Source organism: Psittacula echo, assembly GCF_963264785.1.
Source record: "Psittacula echo genome assembly, chromosome: 2".
NCBI lineage: Eukaryota > Metazoa > Chordata > Aves > Psittaciformes > Psittacidae > Psittacula > Psittacula echo.
The window spans coordinates 95,868,545-95,895,332 of NC_137737.1; the positions used below are offsets into that span (position 1 = coordinate 95,868,545).

The 26,788-nt window shown below is 36.3% G+C and overlaps 1 protein-coding gene across 1 annotated transcript in view; it reads left to right on the plus strand.

Annotated features, from left to right (window-relative positions):
• GABBR2 (gamma-aminobutyric acid type B receptor subunit 2) overlaps window positions 1-26,788 on the plus strand; it is a gene marked incomplete at both ends in the record, with an annotated part of 455,829 nt that overhangs the window by 299,104 nt on the left and 129,937 nt on the right. Inside the window, 3 exons of the mRNA XM_080610768.1 lie at window positions 2,309-2,459; window positions 2,922-3,054; window positions 13,692-13,799. Coding sequence (XP_080466894.1) covers window positions 2,309-2,459; window positions 2,922-3,054; window positions 13,692-13,799 — 392 coding nt within the window. The remainder of the gene's footprint in view (window positions 1-2,308; window positions 2,460-2,921; window positions 3,055-13,691; window positions 13,800-26,788) is intronic.

Consider the following 26,788-nt stretch of genomic DNA (forward strand, 5'->3'; position numbering starts at 1 on the left):
AGAGAAAACTGGAAAGAGGTACAGGATTGACATGGATAGCTGTATATAGTTTATAAGACTGTGTGCTGTGTAAAGAATTGGTTTAGGATTTTTAATATCAAAAAGATATGACACTGTATAAAGAGAAAAGGAACTGAGCTGTGCTTTAAAAAAGAAGTGGGAGAATTCTGAACAGAAAATTGCAACATTTTGATATTGTATACTTGTTTTTCATTCCAATGGCTAGGACAAATTCAAATTTATATGTGTATACAAATGATTTTCTTCATCTACACCAATGAATAATGTTCTGATTTATCCCCATTTCCCAGTCCCCTCGTTCATCACACCTGACGGTTGCTCTTTTGTGCTGTGTTTGCACAAACAAGAAGAAGGTGTCTGTTTTTCTCTGGGAAGTGTTTGTTAAGCAGTTAGAAAACAGGTTTCCAGATACCGAAGATAGCTTTAAGATGGCCTGTGTGAAACAAGGCCAGAGGGTTTTGAGTCCAGAAGCACTCTCAAGGTCCCTGGCAGACATATGGGCTGTGCTGGTTTACCTTCTTACCATTTTTTATTCCATGCTGCTCCAAAGTTAGCAGGAGGGCTTACTCTGCCCTCATAGCAGTTGAAGTGTGGGCATAACCACATCTTTCTGAGACTATGATCATGTCAGCCAGACGTCAGCTGAAATTATTTTTAAGGGTCTTTCCTGTTGAATATAGGCATATAGATTGTTTTTAAAGCTAATAATTAAGATTTAATCTGAAGTTCTGCTGTGGTGCAATTTAGTAACAGAAAGAAAAGCCAGCTTCGTGAGATCTGTGTGGTTGCCCCTGGGAGTGATGGATGAGTATCAAGTTTCTGTACCCTGTGCTCTGCTACACTTGCTTCCAGTGTCCCAACCCCCAGGGTCCACAAGAACATGACTGGAGTATCCCTGAAGTGATCTTATCTGTGACTGCTTGTCCATCTGCCCTGTAAATGCATGCTCTGTGGTGGGAAAGGGAAAAGGAGGAAATTTCAGGTACTTTTCTCTAATATGAAATTAGCAAATGGTCCCTTGACTGTCACTTCATTGTGACAACATGAAAGGAAATTTTTTGCAGAAAATGTTGGATGTAAAGACCAAAGGATAGCAAGTTTCCATTACCAGAATTGTTTCTCCTTAACTTATATGGATAAAGCTATTTTATTGTGTAAATCTTTGAATGTTCTTCTAGGTGAAAAACAGAAGAGTAGACATAAAAATTAGTGCTGGCAGGTGCTAGTCAGTTATGTACAACTCTGTGATCAGTTGGTCAATAGAGCTCTTTCTGTCTGTGGACCCATTTTATGATAAGAAGCTTCTTGGCCCTGGGTGGTCATTCTTTCAGCCCCGTGGAAGTCTGATATGACAGAATAGGCTTATGAGTTGTAGGGCACACAAATTCCTTTCTGAAGGAAGACAGTGGTGCAAAAGGCCTTTTTGCCATTCGCCTGTACCAAGGAAAAAATTAGTAAGCAGATAAAATGGAGTGTGGGAACTAGGGGATGCAGAGCTTTATTGCAATCATCGGAAAGTAATTCTCATTAAAGTGAGAAGCCTTTAATTAGTGAGACTAGACTGTCAATCAAGCGCACGGCTTTAAACATAGTTTCTAACTTGAGACATCCAAGTCCACATCTGCTGGGACTTGCAAAGTGGGTCTGTCCCTATAAAACCTTTGCTATCCATTTTTCTATATTATTTTACCCTGTAAAGTCCTAAGGGCACCAACAGCCCTGCCTCCCCCTGTCCTGGGCCTTCCCCTACCCTGGCCTCAGCTTGGGACCCTATTTCAGCCCCCCAGCTCTGTTGGTCCCTGCGCCAGTGATGCCACCCCAAGGCTTGCCTACAGCTGTGGTAGGTATCTACACAGGCTGTTTGGATTTGCCCTTGTAATATTGACACTATGCAGAGAAACAATACTCTCTGTTTTCTACTTAATGCTTTGTCACTTGTTTCAGGAAAGCATAACCTCCTGGTAAACTTTAAAGTCATAGGATGAATTTTTGTGCTTATTTGCACTTTAAAATGGGGATGGTTAGAATATATTTCATGGGGCTCTGCATCAAGGTATTGCTGGTTTTTTCTTTCGAAGAAGTTGTTCACCTGCTCCATAACCACAAACCTTCTTGTCAATCAATGTGACTAACACATGCCTGTCAAAGTCAATGATTTAATCAGCTCCTGATATGACTCACAGTTGCCAAATCTAGCAGATCACGGTATTGTACTTGAGAGGCAAATTTTCTTAGAGAAATTTTACATCTGGCTGAGCTTTAGCCTTTTTTCTTATTGTAATTCTAGGACTTGAGCCTCCAAAGGACAAAACAATTATACAGGAGGAGCTACGCAAGATCTCCCTGCCTCTCTACAGCATCCTCTCTGCCCTCACAATCCTAGGAATGATAATGGCCAGTGCTTTCTTGTTCTTTAACATCAAAAACAGAAATCAGAAGTAAGACACTCATGTTACTTGTATCACTACTTTTTTTTGTATTTAAATGCCATGTATATAAGGAAAGATGTGGAAAGATGATATTTTAGAAATGTTTAATTGAAATCATTGTGTAATACATTAACATTGAAACAGATTGTCTATGTGCTAAGACAAGTTCTTTTATACTACCTGGAAAGTGGATTTATTTTAATTTATGTTTGACTGTCTGCTAGTCACATTAACCATAGCTAATTAATCCATCAGTAAAATAGGAGGTCTTTTTACAAAACATTCAAAAACCTGAAGCAGTGCTAGACTTTCTAAAACTGCAAACAGTTTTATAGTGCATGCCTATAGATTTCATAGAGTTCTACAGGAAAGGTTATCTGTTTGCCTGGTTACAAAAATCTCTTCTTTATTGTTTTGATAGCCTAGTAGTAATCTTTTCCTCTTTAATGCACTATCACCTTTTGTCCATAGACTAATAAAGATGTCCAGTCCCTACATGAACAACCTTATTATCCTTGGAGGGATGCTTTCTTATGCATCTATTTTTCTTTTTGGTCTTGATGGATCCTTTGTCTCCGAAAAGACATTTGAGACACTTTGCACAGTAAGTAATTCCGTGTATTCTAGTTGAAGATAGTCTTGCAGGAGGCTTTACAAGAAATGCAAATAGAAACATTCATTAGTTGGATGTCTCATTCCATTTAATCACTGATTCTCTTAGCTCTTCCTTGAGATATTCTTTGGGTCCAAATTCTGAAACATGCACAAAGCTGTATTAATGATATTACTATTATTATTATTGGAAGCTTCAAGTGAATTGGGATTTTGCCTCAGACTAAAAGAGTAGATGTACTTTCTTGGTTTGAAATTATACATATGAAGATGATTTGTTAAAGGTTGTGTTTGTAGCATGATAACTAGTGATGTCTGTGAAGCTTCTACATTTTCTTCATGGATTCCATATTATTTTAGACTTTGTGACAGCTGCTTGTCTGGGTCTTTTTGGCTGAATCTCCAAAGACTTCTACTATTTCTAGGCTACACTATACACTCACACAAGCATAGATGCATGTAGAATATATTCTAGTTAAATCCAAACAAGCTGTTCTGAAACCAAATTAAACATGTCCACCTAGAGCTTGTCTTAATAGCTTGCTGTAAGAAGTAGCTTGGCTTACAGAGGCCATTGCAAAGAAAGGAAAAGAACTTCACTGCAAGGATATTCCTTCCAAAGCCAATACAATCATCATTTGAATGTATCAGATATTTTCTCCTCAAAAAATTCTAAGACTATGCTTGGCCCATTGCCTCAGATGTACCCTGAGTAACAAGGATCAAATTCAAGTCTCTAGAAAGTTGCACTTCACAGCACCTTTTTTTAGGAGTCTGAATTTCAGATGGTGGCATTGGAAAAAGAGAAACTTTACTTCCAGAGAATAATTCAAAGCGTGAAAGTTGGATGCCTAAACCTAGGTGATGCAGACACATCCCAGTATTTCAACTGAAATTCTTCATACTGACTAGAACCAATATAGAAATTAAGTACCATGCGACTTGTTCAGTTATACCATTTCAAAACACTGGAGAACACTTTAGTGTATGCTAATATGCACTAGAAGTTATAGTATAGGTAAACTTACAGGGTTTTCTGTGCAAAGTCTTAACTTTCTCATTTAGACCTGGACACAACTGTATTTTAGACACTAAATGTTAGCAGCAAAAGAAAGAAGGAGAAAATACCTAGTCTTCCTACAGCTAGAGCACAAATTCTCTGTAGAGCTAGAAGAGATGCCTCAAAGACTTCAAAAGGGTGATCCTGTTCACCTCTCCCAAACTAGCATATATCTGCCTGAATACATAGGGAACAATAGGAAGTGGAAGATGCCAGCATCCATTTTTTATCCAGCAATTATGGCCCTTTTTTGTGAAACAGTTTTCTAATGGAGCTGAAGTGTCATCAGGAAACCAGTTGTTGGCATAAATCTCCATTCTTTTCTGGCTTTCCATTGTAGAAGAATATAGTGGCAGGAGGTGCAAATTTTAGCTCCTGGTGTCTACTCAGCCTTGAGGGTCTTGTATTCAGAGCTCCTGACTTCACTGCCAGGTTGTAGGCCATTGTATGACTATCCTACAACCCTCCTTTTGAAGCAGCCAGGCACTGCGGAACAGAAGGAAAGAAAGTGGGAACCAGAGGTACCTATCATGGAGCTGTTCTACAGAACAGGTTTCCATCCAGATTTAGCTATATAAAACTAAATTTACATCACCCTTTAAATGTGAAACAGCTCAGAATTTACTCTGAAAAATGAACCATCATCCAAAATCTTGTGCCTCTGAGCTAGAACATTTCTGCTATCTGATTTTTCTCTGATATGCTTCTCAAAATGTAACCGCTACTTTCATATTCTAAATACATCAAAATTTAAGTGAGGTCTGTCTGATCTTACATACCTCTTCCTTCTTTTTATTTTTTTTCCCCTTCAATTTGTATCTGTCACACTATGTTAAGTCTGTTTTTCTGTCTGCCAGAGAGGGAAATATCTGAATGGGCACTTGAGTAAGCTAACTACTTAACTGACCAATAAAAGAAAGGAGTAGGGCAGAATACTGTGTTCTTAAAGCCAAACTTTGATTAAGAAATATCGTGATATGTCTTAAAGAAGAGTTGTTTTGTTTTTTTTTATCTTAATATAGTGAAATGTTATATTTCACTGTGTTAAACAGAGCAGAGCCTGAGAGATTTCTCCCCAGTCTTGGCTGTCTGGGTTTTTCAGTCCAGTACAGAAGCATTTCTGATTGCGCTTTCTCGTGCCTGGCTACTGATTTATTTTATGAATCCCAGTTCTGTCAGTGATTAGTATTACACTTATAAATGCAAGAAACCCTTCAGAATCAACCTACCAGGGAATCCTATTCTAACCTCATGCTCATTAAAACAATTCTTGTAAAATTTCTTCCTCCAATTATAATTTTTTCAATGGGGTAGATTATGCTTCTCTTACAAATCATTTATATGGCCACCATTGACTGTGGCAATGCACTTTCCTTGTATCTAGAAAACTCTGAAGTATTGCTGGAGAATTCATAAATATGGGAGACAAACCCACTTTTTTGTTTAATAACTCTTCAGTCTCTCCTTCTTTCTCCCCAAAATATCCACTAAGTGCTGGGTACAACATATACATTTGGCTTCATACCATGAACATTTGTATTTCCATATGAGCAACATACTTAGTGGTTTCATAAGGACTACTTACAGATACCAGTTCTTATAGGATGAGGGCAGTACAAACCTGTCTTGATCATCCATTTCTCTGAAAATGCATTCTTTTTATTACCCATTCTGCCCATATTAGAGATTAGTTTAAAATTCCCTTTTTATGCAAGACTGGCTTAGTTTTTAAAAGAACCAGCTACAATGGTGACTGATCATAAAAAGCAACTGAGCCAAAAACCTATAACAACTACATTTCAGGCACAGAGAAGAGTCATGAAAATGAAGGGAGAGATTTTTTTTTTATTTTTTTTATGAAAATAAAAATTTTGATTCAGCTTTTGAAAGTAGAAGCAAAACTAAAAACTGTCATTAGTGTTATCCCCTCTCTAAGTCAAGTAATCACCCTCCTTGCCTTCTATATTTCAAAAGCTATTAGATCTCACCAGTTGCAGTGCAAACACAATCTCAAGCTTATTTAATTATATATATTATATATGGTCTCTGTTTAATTTTTTTATAATTTTTTTTACAACGCTTATAGAAGGTCCTTAAATACTCCTGAGTCAACCCACAAAACTGTGGAAAAATGTTTTCCAGATTGTGGCTATTACATTCTAAACTTATTGTCTGTGCTTCGTCTATAGCACAGTGTTTGTAACATTTTTTGGAAGGTGAAGTGCTTTGCAATATCTAGTCTTTTTGAATTTTCTACACCTACATCTACATATGGCATATGTTATACACTGTGTCTTAGAGCAACATGAAAGGCAGATTTTGTCTTTCTTTACTGATTTTTCATAGCCTTGTGTCTGCCTCACTGAGAGAACAGCTAGGCAAGGTGGAACTCTATGGTCCACACTGCACCTTGTCTTGTGAAACCCTGAACCTGTGCAAGATGAAGACTCCAGGGTAGTGTAAGAGTGGAGAGACATCCTGAAAACAACATCAAACAAAGACTGAGAGACTGCAGTGAAGAGCAGGAAGGAAAAGCCATGTGTGAGAGGTTATGGAACAGGTTCTTAGGGATGGGGACAGGCTGCAGGGTGAATGGGATGCTGGGCAATTTGAACATTGCGGCTGAAAGTAGCTCTGGAAGAAAGGACTTGCCTTTAATGGTAGAGGAGGCAGAAGAAGAAGATGTATGAACCTTCTATTTATTTATTTATGCCTTGTCATTTTGAGTTTTCTCTTTATGACCATTCTTGTGAGGACTGACTAAAAGGAAATTGGGCAGTGCCACCTCAAAACTGGTGCTGTCTCTGTGTACTCTGGGTAAGAACCACTTGGAATAGACTCTGTGTGACCAAATGCCATCTAGCCTTGATTTTTGGTTAGCAGCTGATGATGTGCTCCTTATTCGTACTTTTTATGCTCTTCAGGGATTGACATTGGTTTTGAAGGTTTTTTTCACTCTTTAGACTTTATATTTACCTAATTATTTTTCTGAAATGGTTTAATTTTGGCCAGGAATTAAAAAAGCGGCAGATAAGAGACTCAGCTCCTACTGAAATGAAAAAGGATTTGGACCTCTAGTCCATTTCTTTGTCTCTCCAAACCATAGACCTTTTTTGTGGTTTTAGTCTGGACTTTTTAATTTTGTGTGTATTCTTTAGTTTGTTTCCTTCTTGATTGTTTAGCTGTTAATTTTAATCTCCTTTTTCTGTATAATCACTTCCATAATTGTCCTCTCTGTCATTCAGTCTGAGACTGATCTCACTCCTATTAAATTCAAAGACAATTCTGTTACTGAGTTTAACATGAGCCTGATCAGCTTCTATTTTAGTAAATGACATTTTTCTTGGGGGGGGGGGGGGGAAATAAAAAAAGTAGAGACAAAAGTTACAACATTGAATGGATCCTTGAAATTAAATTAATTCATATGCTGAGGCAAATGCACCACAACCTTGCCAGAGATTTATTTAGTAAGATAATATTTTTAGAAGATTTTGCCTCTCCTTCTGTAGGACAACAGACAGATTTTAAAGCCCCTTATAGAATCAGGAGCAATTGCAATATCTTTTACACTACCCATGGATTAATTCTGAAAAATGATTTGAAATATATTAAGAAATCACTACAGGAGATCTCACAGCATGTGAAGTGCCGCTGTACTTAATTTATGTGAAAACAGCAGGATTCAATTCTCTAATGTTATTGCCACTTACGTTTTACAAGAACTGTGCCAGTGCCACACAAATTCTGAAGAATGAGTTAAAAGTCATAAACACATGTCAAAAACTGTTTGATATAAATGAGAAAAGTATAATTCAAATGGATGAACTCATTCCTGTGCTCACACTGGGGATTTTGCCATGGTTAGTAGAAGCAGGATCAAACCCCAGTGAAAACTTGTTGAGATGACACGTTTTTGTTCATCATAATTACCCTTTATGTTCCCAGTTTGCCAAGAAAAATATAAAGCACTTAATTTTCAGCTCATGAGTAGTCCACAGAAATCAACAGAATTGTCTAGTTAAAGATAATTGTGGTCTCAGGGGCTAAACGCACAGCACGGTTTATTCTTGTGTTTGTCACTTTTAAGCACCTAAGTCTAGTACTAAGATGCCACCAAGCCACTCAGCACTAATGTTCAGCAGCCTAACCCTGTCAGCACTGCAGCTTCAAACCCAGTGCGTGTGCAAAACTAGGTAATTATCGATATTCTCCAAAGGATTCAGTCTGAGTCTCACAAACTGAACTGAGCTGGAGAGTGGAATGTCAAATCCTATGAAAGACAGATTTGATAGTTTTTATTTAAAAGAAACCATAAAAATTAAGATCTTGAGAAGGTAAACATAATGCTTACGTGAATCTTTAATTTGGGTGATTTGTTTGCAGAAACATAATCTAAATGTTTTGCTAACTGGAGAGGTGATAAGTTTATAGCTTTTTATACAAGTTTTTATGGAAGTTCTTTGTGCTGACATTATTTTTTTTTTATTCTTCATTCCAATTTCTTTTTTTTTTGCAATTTTAAAATTGTGAGAACAACAAAAAAGGACTCTGTAGCGTATTCAGTTCAGGAGGCTAGCTTTGGGGCTTTTTTCTTGCAGTTTAACACAGGAATAAAATACATCACTTTCTTAATCAACTGCATTTGAAAATGTTATTATTGCTTTCATGAGCACGGTACCCTCCCAGGCATACCTTGTGAGTTCATGACTGTGGTCTTCTGAATGCATATGCAGTGATGGCCAAACCCGGGAAATTAATGAAGCTTCTCTAAAAGTGAAACTTTTTAGCTTTCATCATTTCAGTCTGTTTTCCAAGATAACCTTATTTTATAATTTAATGTAAAGTCTTAGTTGCATTTAAATATTTTTAAAATAAATATTATTGTTGGTTGTCTGAAAGTTAGCAGTACCTAAAATAGCGGTTTTGTTTGTAAGCTTCATTCTTAAGAGTATATAAGCAAAGACAGACTTTACTTTGTTCAGGATGTTACTGATGCCTTCACCACTTTCTAATTTTCCGTTAATAACTCATTGCTCACAATTAGATGGCTTCTTTTGTTAATAATGAGTTGTAATATCAAATAACTTTATAGGTCTGTTACACAGATATATAAATAGTAACCACTTCACCATTCACATAACGAGATGATGGGAAAGGTGCAGATAGATGTGAAAATATCAAATAGCAGCATTCAAAACATAGGTTAACCAGCTAAAGCTCAAAGTTGAGAGGAAATATGATTCCAATGGAAGTAACTTTATAGAAAGCTGTTAAGCTATAAGTGCTTATTATATGATGGAAGAATAGTCTTACTTAGCACCTTATGGATAGATTTAAAACAGGCGTTTTGTTGCAAAGGGAAGTTGAAAAGAAAGGCTCCCACAGGACGTAAGGACATAATATCATGTTCATAAATGCAGTGACTGTAGCTGAAAATTACAACATTTGTTTAAACACTTTACAACCTTTGTTTAAACATTGTTTGAAAAAGGCAAATTTTGTTTGTTTAAAATAAACCTGATAACTGTTCCAAGTCTGGAAATAACCCAGAATGTTCTGTTTCTCTGTGGAGACACTTTCAGTGTTTGGTGGTATTCAGCTGTGTTGTCCACTAATAAAAAAACCCCACGTATTTCTAGCTTTTTCAGTTATCACAAGTAATGCACCTTGCAAGAGCTCAATCAAGTAATTTATAAAAAGCACAAATTCCAGTCATGCGTGCATACACAGTATCTTCATAAATAGGCCCCACACCAATATAGTGTAAGAAGGATAAGGAAAAAAAAATAGAAAACTGCATTTTAGCATCTGCATAGACATACTTGGTTGTTGTATACCAAACAGTATTATCTCCTTTGACACTTGTGAGAGGAGAGGTTCAAGTAGTCAAGACATCTTACTAAAAAAAAAAGTAGTAGTAACCAAGAAATATAAGCAGATAATTGAAGGCATATCCTAAAATTCTGTGCAGGCATGAGAAATTTTGTAATGACTCAACCTATTTTTACAAATTATCCTTCTATAGGAACACAGGAATATTTTCAGGATTTTGTGTCTAGTTTGGAGTAGGGATTTGAATGCAAGTTTCCCATCTCCTAAGGAGATGTCTTTCCTGTTTGTTTGGTAAGTACTGAGGGGAGAGTGGTCTTCCTCAGCTTCTTCTATTGAAATGCATCATTAAAAACTTCCAACATGAGAGAATTCCTGATCTACTGTGTAACATCATGGTCATGCACTCCAATTATTAGTGTTATTTTTATCATGTTCTTTCAAATGAGTGGGATTTGTAGGTATAATACATTTAACAATATAAATAGGCAGATATATGAATTTCAGAGGCTTTTGCTGTTTTCTAAATTTTTCATTTTGCTACATGCACTAATGAATTATAGCTGACAAATTCGAGGTCATTTTCTTCAAAATTAAAAATTTATTTTCATCTGAAACTTATTGTCTCATTCTTAGCAGCAATGATATCATTTTTACAAAATCTCCTGGTATGTTTAAAATATAATGTTTCCAATATAGCCAATAGTTATATTATTCTAATTTACACAATCCAGATCAGGAATACATAACACTTTTTCAACTAAAAATTGTAGAAATAACATTTTTCTGAATATTGTGTTAGAAACATATTATGACCATAATTGATTTTATTACTATTCCCAAGAGGCAATTACTGTTTCAGTGAGAACAAAACAGTGTCTTATTAGAGACATGAAAATATCATGTATCTGTTTGCCAAATATATCACTAAACTGTATACAAAAGAGCTGAATACTTATTAATAGCAGCAAAGACATTGAATGCTAAGTACGGTTATCAGTGCTCAATTGATGTGAAGTAAAAAAGATGTAACTGGCTAATACGAACATGTTGATATGAAACATATTTTTTAAATCACTCAGAGCAGATCAAACTTTGGTTTTACTGAATTTATTAGTATAATGTATGATAATGTATAGCAAGAAAGACTTGAAAAAATATTTAACATATTAACACGAAAATAGTATGAAAAATTATTCAAAATAATACTTTGCTGACCTATCCCCATTTTTGGGAGGTTACGGGGTTCTTTTCTAATACCACATTAAAAAAACATTACAAAGGGGTAACACTCACGTGGTTTGAATCTAATCGCGATTGGTTTACTGGTTTTATTAACGAGATTAATCAGCAGACAGTGAATGATATGTTCAGGATCAGTATTGGCAATGCAACAGATAAACCACACCATTAGATGCTAATAAAATGTTAATGCATACATACAAGTATCTAAACAGTCTTCTATGCGCAATCCCAACATTTTCTAATAAATGCACAGTCTGAGTTACAAGCAGGAATCTCCTCACAGGATGCATGGATTACCAGCACACCCTTTCTTCTAAGGGGGAAGGTTCCCCCAGATACACATTCTGTGAGACATGTGGGCTCTGTGCCCTGGTATATACCTCTGCAAACTGACAATGCCCACACGGGTGATGCAACACCCCTGAGTTCACACTTCACACTTGAGGTGTGTGTCCCTGCGTGGTGCACAGTGTTACCAGATTTGGGCATATTTCCTTACAAACAGTTTTTGGTTGTCAATTCATATATATTCTTATTTGTCAAGACCCAAGGTGCTGTGCCTACTTCTATCTCACTGATTCACCATTTTTGATCATGCATATTTATTTTTAGGAACAGTAGTCATTTTATGTTTCTTATTGCTTTACCAATATTTTTTGAGTGAGTCACGTAACTTTTTTTTTATTTTTCACTTTGATACCCACTCATTAGTGATTACTAAAAATCAGAATTTCTATTCCACAGAAAATTTGGGGGGAAAAAAAATCACATTTTGAATTTAAACAGTTGAAATTCTGAAGATGTGTGGAAAAGCAAAAAATAGATAACATGTATTTAGAAGCGAAATGCTGAGATTACTCTTAATGTTTATAATAGATCCCAAATTTTGCATCCTACTGCAACACTTAGTTTCTCATCAATATGCATGTCCTAAAGTTACAAATTCAAAATCCCAAACACTGCAGAAGTCAGATGTGAAACTAGGCTGGTTTCCAGTGAAAAACATTGCCTCTAGGTCATCCAAAGAAATTTTTTTAAATCCTATTTCAGAACGTCCTGGTTTTCATAAATCAGATTCTTTTATATCAAAATTTATCTCTAGTGGCCAAAGGTGCGTGGTCAACATGGCTAAGACTGGCTTGCCTTTTTTCTAGCTTTGCCTTCACCGTCTTTAGCCATTGTTTTTTCCCCATGTTTTTCCATCTGCAATATACAGTGCATTTTATTTTTACTTCTTTGTTCCCTTTTGTGCAGTCTCCCTTTTTGACAGCCAGCCCATGTGGAGTCTCTAGAGGGAGAGGAAATTGTTCATCTTCCTTGTGATTTCTCAAGCTCTCAGATTCAGCTGCAAGCTTCCAGCTCGCCGGCTGTGCCTCTCTCATGGTCTTCCACTTGCAACATTGCTGCACTCTGTAGTCCCTAGTCCCTCTTTGGACAAGGAAATAGTCTGTTCAAGACAGAAAAGCTTTCAAACAGCAAAACCTTCAGTGAAACAAAAAGAGAAACTTCCATGGAATTAGAAGGGGCTGTGCAGGCAGAGCTTACTATAACTCTTAAAGTCACTGGCTTAGCTAAAACCAAGGATGAAAGTGAGGGCTACCTACAAGTATGCTATGGGCAGGTGGGAAATTCCACAAATAGCTTTTATGACTTGTATTCTGTCCTTCCTGGGAAATTTGAGGGTTTTTTATTAAAAATAAAAAATAGAAAATAAAAAAGAGAAGTAATTCTAGTTTTTACTCTAAAGAAATCAAGTCATTTTTAGTTTAAGAATCTGGTTTTCTCTTGGAAGCTGTCTATGACGAAAACATCTAGATAGGTCTATGTCAAAGCTGTGGCCAGCTCAAGATCCCATTACTCCATCGTTCTGTGTAAGCTCACCATCTGCTTTTTCTTAGGCCCGTATTGCAGGTATTATCTTTGATTCAGGTCTTGTCGCTGAGGCCTGCTCACCAAGGCTATGTTCCTGTCTTGCCATTTTTCTGTATATGAAAATTTAAGGTCTATTTTTCTTTTCAGAATGCTCAGGGTCTGCATTAAGTGATGCATACCTCCCATAGTATAATTTCTTCTTATTTAGTCTGAATAACATCTCTACTTCTCTGTTAATTTCTGTTCAAAATGTTAATATTGGCTCCCTGGGTACTTTTTATAGTCTCAGTCTTTTGGTTTCCTCCACTAGTTCCTTTCCTGTCTCCACAGAACACAACAAAGCTGAAAAAAAAAAAAGTAGAATATTGTAAGAGTTGTAATTTTATATAAGGAAGAGATTGTTAATTCAGCATCCAGATTTGTTATACTTGGAAAGAGGATGGAGGAAGGAGGAAAATAGCAAGAAAGAGACAATTCTGAAATGACAACATGTTCTGAAGTTCTTTGAATATTTTTTCCCAAGGTCTTGAGAAAAACTTTGTCTGAAATTATGAGATCCATATTATCTACTGAAAATTAAGTAGCTTTGTCTTATTTTATATATATATTTATTTTTTGTTTAGGTCCGAACATGGATTCTTACGGTGGGATACACAACTGCGTTTGGAGCAATGTTTGCAAAAACGTGGAGAGTTCATGCAATTTTCAAAAATGTAAAAATGAAGAAGAAGGTGAGGGGAAGTAAACTCTTATTGCCCTGTTAATATAATTTTCTGGTTTGCTACCTTTCCTGGATGGCCATACTTGTGCTGACTGTTCATGTGTCACATTCAAAGATTCTGGATGGTTTGATATGAGGGCTTTCTTGGTCTCCTTTTTAGAGAGCTGGAGTTGATCATCAGCCCTCCAATCTTTATAATGAGAGGTGGACAGTGGAGATAGCTGTTAACTGTCAAAGTGAATTTGGATCCTCACTCTTATTTATTATGTTGTTTCAGCATCCAGAGGTCTCTCCTGGTAGATTCACAGATGTTATGAAGTGTTTTCTGTGTATGTCTGTTTGGGATACAGGTATTACACATACATTTCTCATGGATTGGTTGGAGGAGGCAAGAAAAAGTGCTGTTTATACAGCTTGCTTTCTAATTTAGATTGAAATTGCATAAACTTACCCTAAAACTGGTAGGAACTGAACCACAGTAATTGTATCCAGCATTTTTGGTACAGCACATTTTCTGTAAAATGCTAGTCTCAGCTCAGGAGTAGTACAGCACTTCACGTATTCACTGTTCATTTGATATCTTTCCCATAGAGCTTCTTTTCACACATGAAGTGGTTTTAATCCTATGGTTTTATTTAAAAATTGGAAAACTGGTAAGTAGAAATCATTTTGATGAAAAAAACATTAAGAGAAATGTGCATGAAACAGAGAAATTAAATTATTATTAGAGAGAAAAGTAGTGCCAAATGCATTTCCTATATACAGCTGAATAGATTTATTCTAATAAGTGTTAAAAACTAATTTACATTCAAAATAAGTACAACAATATTCCAAAACCTCTTCAGATTCCTGTTAGTTTCTCCCAGTGTGTGGTCATGGAAGAACTGTATTACTATTTTTCTGGTTGACCTATGTCATTTGTTCCACAGTTGCAACATGTAGGGAGTTGCTGTCACCACAAGATACACCTTTCCCTGAAAAGGTTTGGACTTCAGATAGGCAGAGAGTTAATTCAGTTTCTAAGGGGATTTATGTCTTACATAATTAAGGAAATATGTGCTGTGGCTTGAATTGGTCCTACCACTCTAGCACCTTAACAACACAACCACCTAGCATTTACCCCTACTCATGTCAAGTTTGCTTAAATTTTTGCTAATTAAATCCCAAACATCTTTCAGTATAAAAAGTAAGGAAGAGTAAATAACAAATATCTTAAAAGTAACTAAGATTATAAGAAGTTTCTTCACTAGAAAGAGGATACTCTGGATGGAGGGAAGTGGAGATGATCCTTTCTGCACCTGAGCAAAATACCCATCGTAATACAGTTTATGCTACCATAGTCCAGTGTATATTTTTCAAGGATCTTACACTTCCTGTATTAAAGATTTTTAACCAAAGTTAAGTCAGTATTTTACCTTCTTGAAAAGTGAAATTTTATTTTGCAAATATATTTTCAGCTATATTGGTACAAATCTTTGTAAATTAATGAAGCTATAGAAGATACCGCCAGTGTAACACATAAAAGCTTTTACTTTATAACCTTTATTATCCTGAGAATTTTATCATTTCTACAATACAGACTACTCCAAATCGGAATGAACAGGTACTTCAGTGGGCTGTCACTAAGTATTTTCTTTTCTGTTTTTCAGAAAACATTTCATTTTACAGCTTCCAGTTGCTATTCAATAAATTTTGCTGCCTGTAAATTAAACATAATCCTCAAATTCTACATAGAGCCTATTCTTCAACAGGCCCATCAACAACTGCAAATTTCAATTCTTCATTCATAGCTGGATTATAAAGATTATTTCAAATCAGTTAAAAAGACATTGACTGGCATACAGGAAATAAATTTTCAGACATCTGGATGCTGACCAATAAGATGCTTTACTCTGAGTTATACAGGAAATGTCAAGTCTATTAGGACACCTTATTCAACATTCTGTGATTAAGAAAATAACACTTCTTTGTTCTGTCAACTTTAAAGAATGGCTTTTCCACAGAATTATCTTTATTTGCTCTATTTGAATATCCCACTCCAGAACATGACCATGAATCATAAAAGACAACAGTTTTCTTAATGCAAAACAAATTACCTATCCATAATAAACGTTTACTAGTCATACATTTCTTGTCTTTGATTTGCCAGGACAGATAAAACTGGTTTTAAGAGCTGATTGAAAACCATGGCGTTCTTTACTTACATCTTACAAGAAGGACATTTCATTTTCAACAGATGTAGTTTACAGACAAAGTATTTTGTATCTATGGAAGGTAGTAGACATTTTCAGAAACAATATCTAAACCGGTAAATAAGCAAAGTTAGTGCTGCATGAAGAAGCACATTAATGTTTTTTGAACTAAGTATGCCATGACAGAACAGATTGGCATTTCAATATGAGAATACAAAGTTCCAAAATTAACTGAGTACCATGGATCCTATTCATCATATTCATCGCTTCAGTTTCCACCTGTATATAACAGTAAAATCTCACCTTTATATATACAACTTTTGCCTGTTATCCTGAATATTTTCATCAGGAAAAATTTCCAAAGAGTGAAATTTCTTCAGAGAGAGAAAGACTGTCTGTACAGCTTTTGAAAATATTTGTTTATTCATTTCATGGAAGTGGGTATTAGGAGTGAATCTGTTTATCTTCATAAGATAGTGCAAGCTTGCTTCCAAACTTTTATTGGGCACTTATCTTAAATGCACAACATGGGTTTGTGAAGAGATGAGTGGATTTCTCTCTTATTGTGAGAAAATGTATAGAGTTATAAATAGTAATACATTATATTTTAGTGCAGTGGAAAGTGAAACTAAATTATTTAGAGGGTCTTAAATTAGTTGAAAATTTTTATTAGCTTCTATTTATAAAGCTGTCAAAAATCTCTTTCGTTTTCACCCTTTAATACATCTACTCTTTTGTTATTGGAAAAAAAAAAAAACCCTAATAAAATTCAGAATATATTCCTTCTGCTATCAGGCTAATAACAGACTAATTTTACAAAATTCCCAGAGCTCTGTTACCATTTTTGATCCTGCTAGGGCTCAAAGGAAGCAAACTAAAATGTATTAATTCTAGCTGAATCTGAAACAGAGGGGTGCAAGGGAATCAATTTTTGTCAAATGGAAATGACAAAATCAGTAGGGGAAATAAATTAGTTTTTAGTTTTAAAAAGGTTAATAGAGATAATGGAAAGTAGAATAGAATTAGTATTAAAAGTAACTGTAACACTTATAATTGAAGTGCAATTCTGGTTTTGATACGTCTCCTTTCTGTTGGTTTTCTGGATGTGAAAGGATGGGGACTCTTATCAATTGAGAGATGGGGCGTGCTTCTACGTTCCCCTTGCCAGCAGAAGGACTGGCCATGGGTAAGGAATGAGACTGGAGAATATCAGTGGCAGGAGAGCATGTGATGTCCTGTGAAAGCCTTGGCTAGCATAAGTTTAGAAGTTTTTGAAGCTTCTTTTTTGATGGGAACTGCAGTATCTTAGGTTTTAGGGAGCATTAAAACAGCCCTGCACAGTGACTGCTTCTGCACAACTCTAGTATGTCAAATAAAGACTGTTCACTCTCAATAAATAACCAGAATAGCAATAAATTCAAAGCAGTGGTACTTAAAGCCTCCATAAACATTATATATTCTGTTTAGAGACATGTATTTGACCATTTGTAAGTGAATGCCATAATGCATGATGATCTGGGTTACAATGTTGCTTGTTGTAGTTTGTGTTTCAAAGTTCAATATTTCTTAGTTGATGTTATAAGCTCGTCTGCCTTTAATATAGTACACTCAAGGTCTCTCTACTTGTATTTAATTCTGTAACTATGACCTCAGGATAGGGATGGTTTATGTTTAATTTTCACTGAAAATATTGTCAATCTAATCAGTTACTTCTACCACTGTAGACTTCTGGTGGCATATGTCTTTATGTTGACAGTTGTTGCAAGGTAAACAGAGAATATAATTGCAGAACAGATATGTCATAGCATCTTTTTTTAAGACTGCTGTAGTTTTGCCAACATTATTCTACTCATCGATGATATTTTGTAAGCTTTTCTCTGTTCATAAATTTACTGTGTGACTGTAGAGTTCTCACAGATGAGAAGGAGTTAAAGAACTTAAACAAGTATTGAGATATGGGTACTATCACAGACTTAGAAAGCAACACAGAAAAATGACTTATCAGTCCAGGCTGCCTTAGCTATGCCTGTCAGGCTGCAGTCTGGCAAACTTACTTTCTTCCATTCAGCCTACTAAGTCCTTAAAAGACTTCTGAAGGGAGCTGTGGTCTTCAGGCACTGCAGAGACAGATAGGAGATTGTACAGCCTACTTTGTTGACACTAGAAGGGTGAAGGGAGTCTGGCACTGAAAAGGAACCACAGGGCCAAGAGGTCAGGAGCAGAGGAGAGACTGAGAATGAGAAATCGGATTAGCTGCTAAGGGCTTTGGAGGGAATGGGAGCCTGTCCAGATAAAAAGAATAGGGAAAAGCTTGGGATTATAGACAGGAGAAAGAGTTGAAGAAGGAACTGAATTTGGAATTCCCAGAGAGTTAAAGGAAAACTGAGAGCCAGCAAAGAGTTGAATGGGGCGGGGAGGGTTGTAAGAAGTCCTCAAAAAAGCTGTGTATGGTGGGATGTAAGGCCTGAGTTTGGGATTCAAGTGGCAAACTCTTGTTGAGGGACTAGGTCTGATTTAAAATTAGATTAAGATTGCAATTTTGAGGCAGATTGGTAGGGCTTAAAAGTAGGGACATAGACTGGGAAAGTAACATAGGAATGGGAAAGGAATAACAGGCAAGAGAAGGTTGAAATTAGGAAATTAGGACTGGCCAGAATGGTTGCACAGAAGTCTGGGCAAAGCATAGAAACTGAACACAGGATTTTACAGTTTCACTGTTCTGTTTTCCATTACTATGTATCTCTAACACCTAGAGGCAAAATATGTGCATTGTTGTCCCATTATGCTGTTGTACAGCTCATGATAGCTGCTAGTTACTCTTTTAGTTCCAGCTGATGAGGTGTGCAAAGATCTAAAGGTTTCTTTTGCTGATGAGTGCAGCTTTCTATAATTGAATTCTCTTTCTTTTCATTTTCTTTAAAAAGAATGGGCTCATGAAAATGTTAAAAAGCTTATGTTATGGATAAGAAGTTAATAGTTGAAAACCTACAGCTTGCTAGGATCTCTAGAAGTGTATGTTTGCTGCCCCATGTGCATTATTAGGACACTAGTGCAACCTTTGTTTCCTACAGGATGCCAGTGTCATGGACCAGGCACGATCAGCCTGGTCTGAGCATGCAATGGAAAAGGGTAATAAAAAAGGCAGTTTTCTGTTGCAGTAGTTTTCACTTAAACCAGAAAAAAATACATAATGAAGAAGGCAGTAGGAGTTTTGAGAAAGGTGGTCTCTTGTATAAGACAGTTAAGTGCCAACATGAAGAAAAATAATTAATTGCCATAATTGTTTGTTATGCTTAGAAATCTGTACGAGCACGGTTTTCAGAAAAGGATAGCACTTGTTTTTGAGAAGCTAATTTATTACCTGAGTGAAGCAGTGCAGGAATTCTCAAACTTTTAACCTCGTTGCTGTCCCACTCCATTTTTTTAACACAAATTTGGCCACCCCACCTCCCTAATCCTTATACTTTATGGTCCATAAGCTGAGGCACATGGAAGACTGGGAAGGGTAAGAGATCATCCACGCTCTTTCTGGAGCATGGGGCATGTGGGTTGCTCTGAGCAGCACCCGGTCCTGACCCCTCCATCCAGGATAGGAAGCAGCTGGCTGTGTGCTATCACCCTGCAGAACCAGTTGCAGGCAAGCTGTCAGTACCTGCAACGGCACAGCGTCCCAGACGGAATGAAGCAGCTTTGAGAAGAAAACAGCTGAAGGCCACAGGATTACAAGCTTATGCGCAGCCGCCTTCCCCTCACAACTTGGCTCTGTTTATTGCTATCCCCATCCCTCGTTTGTAAACCTATGCAACAAAGTTTATGAGTTTAATCTCTAGTTGTAAATTTTTCTATAGGCTTTTCAAGCCACCTATGGAATTTAGAATTTATTGCAATTTATAATCTTCTTCACAAAAGTCCTAAAGAGGTCTTTAATAAGTTACTTACTATCTTAATAGTTTAAAAATAGATGAAGGAAAGTTTTTCAGATTATATTGTTTAAGGTTTAAGTCAGAACCTCACAGACCACATCTTATTTACTTGCTTAAATGCCTTTGTAGTGTAATTCTGTATTAGCATAAATGTAGTTCATATTACCTCATTAGTTCTTTCTGTAATTACTGCTATAAAATATTTTTCCAGGTCAGTTTTCAGACTGTAAATATTTATACTCCTCCAGGACATTTTTTTCAATCTAGCTAGAGGTTTTTTTGTGTACAACAAAAAGCTATATGCTGGATTTCCCCTAGGATACACATGTATTTCACTAAGTATGTATGAAAGATCATAAGTCTGAAAAGGAGATGTGTCAGGATCCAAAAATGTGCTTTGGGTAACCATATCAACAGTGCAACAATCTATTAGGGACCATCTGCTGAAAATGAACCAGCATATGGATACCTAAACAAATGTTCAGCATTATTGTTCAGTCTTTGAGCATAAGAAAGACAACAGAGATTTGAAATTTGCTTATGTTTGGGAGCCATTTTTTTCCATTATGAACATTTGCCACCGGACCAAGTAATCCATAATGCTTACAGTGCAGTGTAAATTATTCAGCTAAAGCTTCATGTGTTATTAATATATATATGTATAGTACTTTCTAAAGTGATATAAGTGGAAATCTGATTATCTAATAATTTCTTCCCTGAAATAGTTCTAACTACATATTTTAAGTCCAAAGCTTCAAAAATAGTCAGTGTAATCCTAGAATCCATATTTAGATGTAAAATAAGCATCTTGTTTTTCATCAGAGCTAATCAGCCAAAATGCCAAGCAGCGAACAATAGGAATCACATTTCTAAAATTTACATTCATATAAATGTGGATCATGGATCTAAATCCAAGCTCATGTCACAGAAAGAAGTTGAGCTAATAAACTGTACATCTAGGAGAAAAATATGCTTTTGAAGAGATTTATGTATATAAATTTCTGCATGGTACAGTTTGATAAAGCAAAACCTCAGTAGCACTGGAAACAATGAAAACTGTGTGAAATTTAACTGCTCATAAATGGTTCTACAACCATAATTTCTACGTATTATGAGACTAATGGATGACAGAGAAATAAAGAACATGTCGCTCTACAGTATGAGGCAATTTATTCCTGAATAGCTTGAAATTGGATTGTAAATGTAATCAAGTGCATTGATGTCCCCAGCTATTTGGTAACAATGCAGTATGCTTTCCCACAGAATTGTTCATTAAAGAAAATATTAAAGTCTAGGTATTTTAATGTTATCTCAAACAAAATCAGAATATTTCTTCCACACCATTCAAATCCTTTGTGCATTTTTTTCCTGAAGATGGGATCCCTTTTAGCACTAAAGATGAGAATTCACATCCCTGGTAGAAATTCCTCCACACTTATGGACCATGGAATCTTGGTCTCAGCAGAAACATTTCTCTCAAATGTGAATTTGACCTGCTGTGCTGATGGGATATGCAGCTCTCTCGAGGCAGCATATCTTGATTTACTTATGGTAGTGAGCAGAAGTTAACATGATGTTGAGGTTTGTTTCTAAGACTCCAAAACCTTGTACAGCAGGAATGATTGGTTCTAATGGTGTCAAGTTGTATTTCTTTAGTGCCATTTTGATTTTTAAGACTACAATGGTTTTCATTTTTCTTCTTTCAAGAGAGTTTTGTGAAATTAGCCATGTTTTAGAACTCTATGTGCTCCTTCTGGTTGAATTAGCAATGTTAGTAAAACAATAATCTCTAATTCTCTAACACATTGTAGCCAGAATAGAGGCTCAGGCTTTCAAATATTAAGATTTTTATAATTTTTTAAGCTGCCATTGAATCCCTCTCATTCTCTAACCTCTGTAAAGTTTCTGTCTTCTGCTCCCCCTAGGGAACCTTCCCCTAGGATATTCCCCCTTTATTTTATATGAATTGAAAATGTCTTTTAATTGGATAGCTTCTCCAGGCAGCAAGGCATAGACTCAGCACGTCCACATTTGCAATGCAGTAACTGAGAGGGTGAGTCTGCCCAAAGACGCCTTGCAATATCCTGAGCATGAGTCAGAAAAGACACATTCTAGAAATATGTGCTTTAGCAGACTAGTGACTGTAGCTATTTAATTATCAAACCCACCTCTTTGATCATATCTAATTGTCCATTATTATTAGTATACCTTGCACTCCACTATCCTGAAAAGCAGTAACAATCATCAAGTTCTCAGACTGCAGGGATCACCATAGATACTCACAGAAAAAAAAAATTATTTTTTAATTTGTAAGTAGTTATACAAATCAATTAACAATAATTCAAATTATTAATTCAAATATGCTTTTTAAAATGTTAGCATTCAGTCATTAAAACTCATGTAATTGTAGTGTGAAAAGTGTTCCCAATACTAATCATAGAACCTATAATAAAACATACTCGTAATAGCAGTTGAAAAAAACATTGTGGTGTTATTGGGAGCAATGCATAATGTGTTTTCAATAGTCCTTTTTCCTCATTCCATTACACAATAGAAATTAAGAATGTATTACAGAATAGTTCTCTAAAATATTAATGGCTTTAATAACTCAAAGATAGATATTTCTCTTGGCCCATGTATGGCAAAGTTCACCAATCTACCACTGATTCTGTATCATCAGCCTCATGGCATCATCCTACTTGTGCTGACCCACTAAATGTAGCAGAGCAACCCTGTTATGCCTACTAATCATACTGAGAGAAATGAAAGGGTAGTTTATGCAATGGAGAGAATATCCTGAGCTTAAGAGTGGTTGTATGGTCACTTTTTCCAACCTTGCAGACTTCATAATTTTTTCCCCGAAACTCTGAGAGCTTCAATAATTGCTGTCAGTGCTATTCATTTAATGGAATAAGGTCTATGAAGCTTCACAGAGAGATCCTTTAAAGAGGGTTTCTCTCTAGAGATTCCATCTGAGGAAACTGGAAAAAAAAATAAATTGCTGAATAACATTAAATGCTTATCCAGATAGTGGCAGAAGGCAAGGGCCAGATCTGTCAGTGAGACTAGAAAGGGTCGATCTACATAAGAGAAACCAGAATTTCTTTCTTAAACAGAAAATAATACCCCAAAATTTTCAAGTAAAAAACAACAACAAAAAAATTATCTCAAAACCTATAAATAGATGCAAAAATACTCCTGGCCTTGCTATGCTTCTATGAATTCAATTAAACAAACAAAGAAGCAAGCATATAAAGCACCAAGACTTAGCTAATAGATCTTCCTTTAAATTTAAAGATATTTTATTCTGAAAAAGAGAGGTGAAGTTCTTGGCAACAAAGACTAACTCTAAAAAAAAGGTAGGAGGAAATGAACTATTCAGTCCATGCTGAAGAGCTATTTATACTCAGAGATTAATGCGGCATGAGAAGAGGGTAAGTTTTCATATGTAAGGTTTAGAATGGATTTCAGCTTTAAGGCCCAGGTCATGCACATTTGCAGAGCTGGTTTCTAATAATGTAAAAGATAACAAAAAGTTTTCCTCGGCTTAACTACAAAAAGCAAGCCTAATGTTTAATTATTGTTGGTTTATCCTCAACTGGTTGAGGATAGGATGCTGCAGGGCACAATGAATGTGCTTTAGAAAGCAAATGAAAAAAAGCCCCAAAAAAGGTCTGTGAAATCATAACCAAGTGGACAGTTGATGTTGCCATGGCAGGTAGTACAGCCTGTGATAGTTCTAGAAAATGCCCAAGAGTTTCATGAGCAGAAACTTCATCTCAAAACTTTAGACAGATTTTATATCTCTTGTGATCAAACTGCAAGGTCTGTGTTGCTTTGCTCATACAGTGATGTGGCTGCGAAGAAAATGGCCTACCAATTTCTCTTTTGAGTGAATTTGTTTTGAGGACAGATAGCTTCATATACAGATATATAGTCCAGACTGGTAACAGTGGCATTTATAACAGTGGGCAGATCTGCCAGGATAAGACAGATTCACCTATCCAATCACAGATGGTAGAAAATATTACTCACAAGCTGCTGTAAGAGAGCTTGGCTTCAGCAAGGAGTCAGGAGCACTCACAAAAATGGATTTTATTAGCTACCATGCATTTCTCCAAAGGCTGATTTCCTCTATGCTAGAAGGAGGATGAAAAGGGAAAAATAAGAACCTTCCTCTGAAAGAAGAATATTTGTTTGTAAGGAGCCTCAGTTGCTCATAGCTTTCTTCTGTCAGACAGAAATTGTTGAATTCACAAGATCTGAGTCAAGACTCCTTCAGTGCATCTGGTGTTTCCCAAGGAGTGAATGTACTGATCTTAAGGAGTGCCTGTGGGTGGGAGTGAAGGCTGGGGAGAGGGAAAGCTGAGCTTCCTGAGGGTGGAGGGGGGAGATCATCAAGGCTTTAGAAATGCTGCTACTGATACTCCAACAGCATTTCTCAGAGCAAATTTATGTTAGGAAAAACTGCTAATCACTGGCAGAAGTGAAATAATTGAATTCCAATGTCTCATTCTGAAAAGCCAACATTTAGGTGAAGAGTTCTACTTCAGAGCTGCATTACTGCAATGGTTTTGCCAGGGACCGACCAGCGTTTTGATGAGTATGTGAGGCAGCTTTGGGAGCCCTGCTTTCAGCCCAATCACCCTGCATGCAGCGCTGGTAGCGCTGGATTTTGCAGAGCTCATTACAGCAGCACAGATCACTTCCTCAGGTTATCTTATGGCCTTTCTTTTGCTTGCTTTCCTCCTGGCTGGCTGACAGAAGTAAAGGATAAATAACACCTGCTGCTAGTGACAGCTGCTGTTATGCATCTCTCCCCTTCTGTCCCTGAAAGAGCCGTTCACAATGTAATGCAGTAAAAAATGTTCAAAGAGGTATTCAAGGAAGAGCTCCAGTGTTTGCTGTCTTTCAGCTTTCATTCATTCTAATAGTTATCTGCCACCCAAAAAGGTTGCCATACTTACACGTGAACTAAAACATGAGTATCAACCTGCGGTATTGCAAGGTCAGGTACAAATAAAAGATGCACAAAAGCAACAAAGGGTGAATAGGCATGAGATTTTTTTGACCCTGATAGTGACTGGGTTGTCAGTAATACTGCTTTTAATAGGATGCTTTCACTCCTGCTTCTGGCATTACTGTACAAGTTTGATTAATATTTCTAGGTGTTGGGAAAACTGCATCTAATGTAACCCTACCTTCGCTGTCAGGATAGTCCATATAAATTTGGAATACAATGGGCTAGCTGCCACATGTTTTACTAGTGCTAGATAACATGTTCACTATTTTTATTAGAAAGAAAAGATAAGGCATCATTACTGATATTTCAGGGTTTTTGCAAGGAGCTTTCATGGTTCAGTAGAGCAGAGGGAAACATTTCTGTTTCTGAAGCTATTTCTTCAAATAGCTCTAAGTTTCTCAAATGCGTGTTTTTAGTAGAAGTTAATTGTCTTCACAGCCTCTCAGAGGGGGTGAGAGAGTGAGATGTTTTAGAACAGTAATTTCTCTGATCCTAAATTGTACCCAAGATAGGTGTTATGAATTGTCCTTTAAAGACTTCTGCATCTGCCCACTGGGTGTTGAAAGAAGCTAGACGCACAATGGTTAAACAGCCCACTTCAGTAAAATAAACCCTATAGTTAAAAAGAAAGACTAAGAATACGCCAATAAAATAAATTACCTATCCATTTAAGAGGGAGAAAAAGTAATTTGGGTTGAGGTGTCCGCTTCTCACCTAAATCCAAATTCTCTTGAACTTGTTTTTCCATGGTTTTCTCTCCTATCTCCACTCATATTAGCAGCAACACTAGGTATGTCTTACCCAAGTCCTGTTTAAAGGCACTAGAAAAGAGACAAAAAATGGATTGGCTTTTTCTACAGAGAGGAACCTGAGTGCTTAATAGTCCCTTTTCAGTTTTGATTGCAGATTGGTAAACAAATGAAAGGTTAGGCATAGTTAACATTTTCCCAAAGAAGACAAGGGACCAAACTATGTCTGAGAATCTTTGTGTAATATCCACTTTCCTTTTAGCTTAATGAAGAAACACATTGGAACAGTCTTCCTTCCCTTGCACTTCCCGCTAAGACACCTCCTTCCTGTGACATTCTCCTTGCCAAACCAACCATCAGTGAGACATACTAGGAAAACTGCACCTTTTCCCTTCACCTGCCCTCTCCAGGCATGCCTGTACTATCTGTGATGAGATGGATGTAGTGCTTTATTGCTGCCACAAACATGTGGAAAGCATGATTTTCTGGTTCTTTATGGTGATGGTAGCTACATGTATTTAAATAACTGGTCTCAGGAAATGAAAATAATGCATCAAGTCCTTTAAGTCACTCTGATTGCAAGCCTTTGTTTTACACTTAGTTTACTCCAAATGATTTATAAAAGAAACTAGCATATTAACACAAAGCAGTGCACAATATTGCATAAACATATTTCAAAATAAAAGATATATCTCAGTGAGTAATATGAAAAACAAATTTTCTAAAGCTCCTTTTACATTATTTCAAATTGTATTCATTTTTATAAATTCCTTAAGCTTGATAGGAATATTATTTATTCTAGGCAGAAATATCAGCCTCTCCTGTATTGAGATTAGCTGACACTTCTGGGTTTGTAATATGTTTTAAAATTCTAACAAGTGTATCAAATTGAATTGAAATAATCACAATTTCATTAAGCTGCTCAGGCTTAATATTTTTTAATATTTCATTTGGATTAAACCAGCTGTTTCTGAGAATCAAAACTAGGGAAAATATGTGGGTTTGTCTATTTTAAAACAATTTGGCAATATTTTTTGAATGTTAGATGAGTGTTCATTAGCAATAAAAGTACATATTAATTTAAAAAACATGAATGTAGGCACAAGAGGACT